Source organism: Salvia hispanica, chromosome 1 (genome assembly GCF_023119035.1).
Source record: "Salvia hispanica cultivar TCC Black 2014 chromosome 1, UniMelb_Shisp_WGS_1.0, whole genome shotgun sequence".
Lineage (NCBI taxonomy): Eukaryota > Viridiplantae > Streptophyta > Magnoliopsida > Lamiales > Lamiaceae > Salvia > Salvia hispanica.
Window position 1 is genome coordinate 30,315,917 of NC_062965.1, and position 3,759 is coordinate 30,319,675.

Below are 3,759 nucleotides of genomic sequence, written 5' to 3' on the forward strand. Positions count from 1 at the left end.
CTTTGTGCACCTATGTTTATAGTATTCATTTATACATTTATTTCATGTCAATTACTATTAATTAAGTTTAATTACATAAATGTGTGGTTTAATTAATACTCCATTTGTCCTCAAACAATATGCATTTTGGGTTCGGTATGAATTTTAATATAAAATTGATAAAGTAAAAAAGAATTTTTAAAAAGAAAAGAGTACATATCTTTATAGGACGGAATGAGTAATAAAATAATACAACTCATATAGTGCTAGCAACCTAATAATACGTTATAAAATACATTATTTACCTTAGAGATAATGCTTTGTATTTTTTTTCTTTATTACGGGTGATATGAACAGTTATATGGTTAGATAAACTTCATATTAATATTCCCACACCTAACTCTTAATTGCGTAGTGTATTTTTCTAATAGTGTAACATACAAATGTAATTAGTTAATATTGGTAGCTCGGTTAAAGTTGGTACCATTTACTAAGTAGTGTTTCTACGTTTTATTAGCCTATATATATATATATATATATAATTTTAATCAAAACAAGAATGACTTTAAATAAAGAAATACAGGCCGTATTGTGACCCTTGGATCTGGCGATTTCATCTTAAAATTAAAAGATCTAATGGCTCATTTAATTTCATAAGTCTTATTATTTTAATCACTAAAAATCCAATAAGGTTACTAATGTCATTAGCTGATATTCGATTGTTATGGCAATTCCTATAATCTTGCATATTTCTCTCTCCACTAACAAACCATATGTGTGAATTATGAGTTAATATTTCTCATCATCTCCTTCTTATCTTCCATCTTCTTCATCTGATGTCCCATCAATCTTCCATTATACTTCTTTCCATGAAGTTTATTATTTGTGATTAATTAGTTGCCAGACTATTCAATTTGTTAATATCATTTAACAATTTGTCGTCGCATCCGTATGTTTACTTCGTCGGTAATTTTTTCTCCGGATCCAATATAATTGTAAGTTAATACTTCGTATCATTGCTCTCTCATCTCCTTATTCACTTCATCAGTTTGTTATCATTGTGTAATCTACAAATTTATTTTCTTAACTTTCATTAATTTTTTTTCATGATTTGATAACTTTCAATTGTCAGTTTTTTTTTTATGGCATAGATTTTTGTACCTTTTTTTGGCCAGATCCAATATATACTGTAAGTTCATCTTCTTTTTTCAATCCAGCATGCGGTTAATATATAACCAAGAGTTTTAGTTTCTAAATTTTCATTGATTTTGTTTAATGTTTTGATAACTTATTGTTTATGTCTTTATATAAATTCCCGTTTCTTCATTCCAAAAATGGAATCCAAAACAGTTTTTGAATGTAAGATGTATGACTTTATTATGGTTTTAGTATGAAATATAATTGTTATGACCTCAGTCTGCATTTAGCATGACCTACTGCTATGAACACTTAGTTTTGTACTTGTTTTACTTTTTTTTTTTTTTTTCCAGTTTTAGTACTATTGCAACCATGACTTATTTATCGTTTTATTATGACATGATTTTGTATGACCTCAATATGCACTTAGCATGACATGCTATTGTTATCACTTATTTTTGTACTTGATTCTTTGTCAGTTTTAGTAATATTGCAAGTATGACTTATTTATTGTGTTACGATTTTTATTATGACCTCAATATGCATTTAGCATGACCTATGATCATTTGTTACTGTTTGTGATAGTACTTTCTACTACATGTATCATTTGCTGTCAATCATCAGCCACTTACTTTCTTTATTTTTATTATTATAGATTTAAATACACTAGACCGCTCTGTAAAACTCAAACCATTTGCTGGTCGTAGCTTCCCTACATGGGACAATGCTATTGAGTTTTATGAGAACTATTAAGAACAAGCCTTTGCGTCAATGCAAGAAATGCCAGGAGTGGGGTCATCATGATTCAAGGAATTGCGTCAAATTCAAAGAGAAATAACAGCTCTGGTCTAGAAGAAATTCTGATGTTTGATACTATGTACTCTCTTTTTGAACTAACGTCAGTTTAATTGTCATTTTGGACGCCATTTTACTTGCATTGTCAGGTTGTTTGATGTTAACATTTACTTCAACAGCAGTTTTATATGAACATTTCGATCAAATTTGTATGACACGAAAATTGGATTATTATGACATAGTTTCCCCATAGAATGACCAAAAGTATAAAATAACTATCATGGTTTGGTAATCGACTACAATAACTATCATGGTTTAGTATGACCCTTAAACGACCGATAAACTATTAGATACGGCATTTTTAGGCCAGTGAAATTGTAGTTTTCGGTCATATTAAAATTGTCGTATGGAAAAAAAGATGTTTTGTTTGAGTCATTGTTAGTGTAAATTCGGTCATGTTAGTATTTATCCTTTTTAAAGAAAAATTATATCAATGCCATTAACATAATTTGACATACGGAGACCTTTGACTGCTCTGTATTTTAAAAAGTACTACCTCTGTCCCTGAAAATTTGATACATATTACCATTTCGGTCCGTCCCTGAAAATTTGATACACTTCACTTTTACCATTTTTGGTAGTGGACCCCATATTCCACTAACTCATTCCTACTCACATTTTATTATAAAACTAATACTTTAAAAATAGGACACACATCCCACCAACCTTTTCAACTCACTTTCCATTACATTTCTTAAAACCCGTGTCGGGTCAAAGTGTAGCAAATTTTAGGGGACGGAGGTAGTATATTACATCTTCTGTTGGATTACTGGTACACAGAGACACCAAAATAAATACAACTGAAATAATATATATTGTGAATTAACAATAAAATCCAATGACATTTTTAAATCAGGGTCCAAAAATCGAGTATTTCAAGTTCCAAACATCATTTACCTAAAACAGTGGTAAACTAAAAAGAACTAAGCAAAAGAATCAATAGTTTTATATATGACATAACCATTGATCAACATCTATAGTTTGCTATCATCTTTTCTACGTCGATCTTCATTTTCTCGTTGTCCTTTTCATAATGTTTGGATGCCCCCGCTTTATTCAACAAGGCGCTATGATTATTTTGTGCAACCATCAACACACGATTGTATTTAGCTCTTAAATACTGAAGCACTCCTTTGTTTCTAGTCGATAGTCCACAATTCCAATGACCCTCTCTTTCACCCATGTAGACTTCAAGGTGTCTAAGCAAATAAACACCACTGTCATACACATTTTCTGTTGTTCTCCAACTCATCTTCAACCTCTGAATAGGCATGTTGATCATTGATTTGATTGTCATACCCAATCATTGTTAATACTTACAGAAGAACATCCTCTGCAAAACATGCTCTTTGTGTCAGTATCAATAACATTTAAGTAGTACTGTTAGGACTAATGTGTCAACCATACCAATGCCTCTGAATCGCAAATATGACATTTATACTAGCACATCATAGACAAAAAACATCTACAATGCACACAAACTGGATAACCTATGATTGATTTAACAACCAATGGCTAGTGTATATGCAAAATCATTAAAAGACACAAATGTTTCAACAAATAGTGGAAATTATTACCACAGATAGTATCAAACCAAATTACATCTCAACTCAAAAGGATCTACACAGCTGAGGGATGAAAACAGTCTATATAGATTCAAACTTGTTTAGGGTCATGTTGATCAATTATTTACAGATAAAGGAGTATGAATTGCAAACTATATCAACATACCGTGCACTTTGCTTAAAAATGACAACAGAAAGTATCAAATGTACAACCTTTTTCATC

The 3,759-nt window shown here is 30.6% G+C and overlaps 1 protein-coding gene and 1 long non-coding RNA gene across 2 annotated transcripts in view; both read left to right on the top strand.

The window, feature by feature from the left end:
• Window positions 1-352, top strand: part of LOC125193907 (protein FAR1-RELATED SEQUENCE 4-like) — a 1,353-nt gene extending 1,001 nt beyond the window's left edge. The window contains exon 3 of the mRNA XM_048091849.1: window positions 337-352. Coding sequence (XP_047947806.1) covers window positions 337-352 — 16 coding nt within the window. The remainder of the gene's footprint in view (window positions 1-336) is intronic.
• Window positions 353-719: 367 nt separating this feature from the next.
• LOC125200812 lies at window positions 720-2,145 on the top strand. Its single transcript, XR_007172785.1, has 2 exons — window positions 720-974; window positions 1,772-2,145. It is a non-coding gene; the product is annotated as an uncharacterized LOC125200812 (long non-coding RNA).
• Window positions 2,146-3,759: the final 1,614 nt, after the last annotated feature.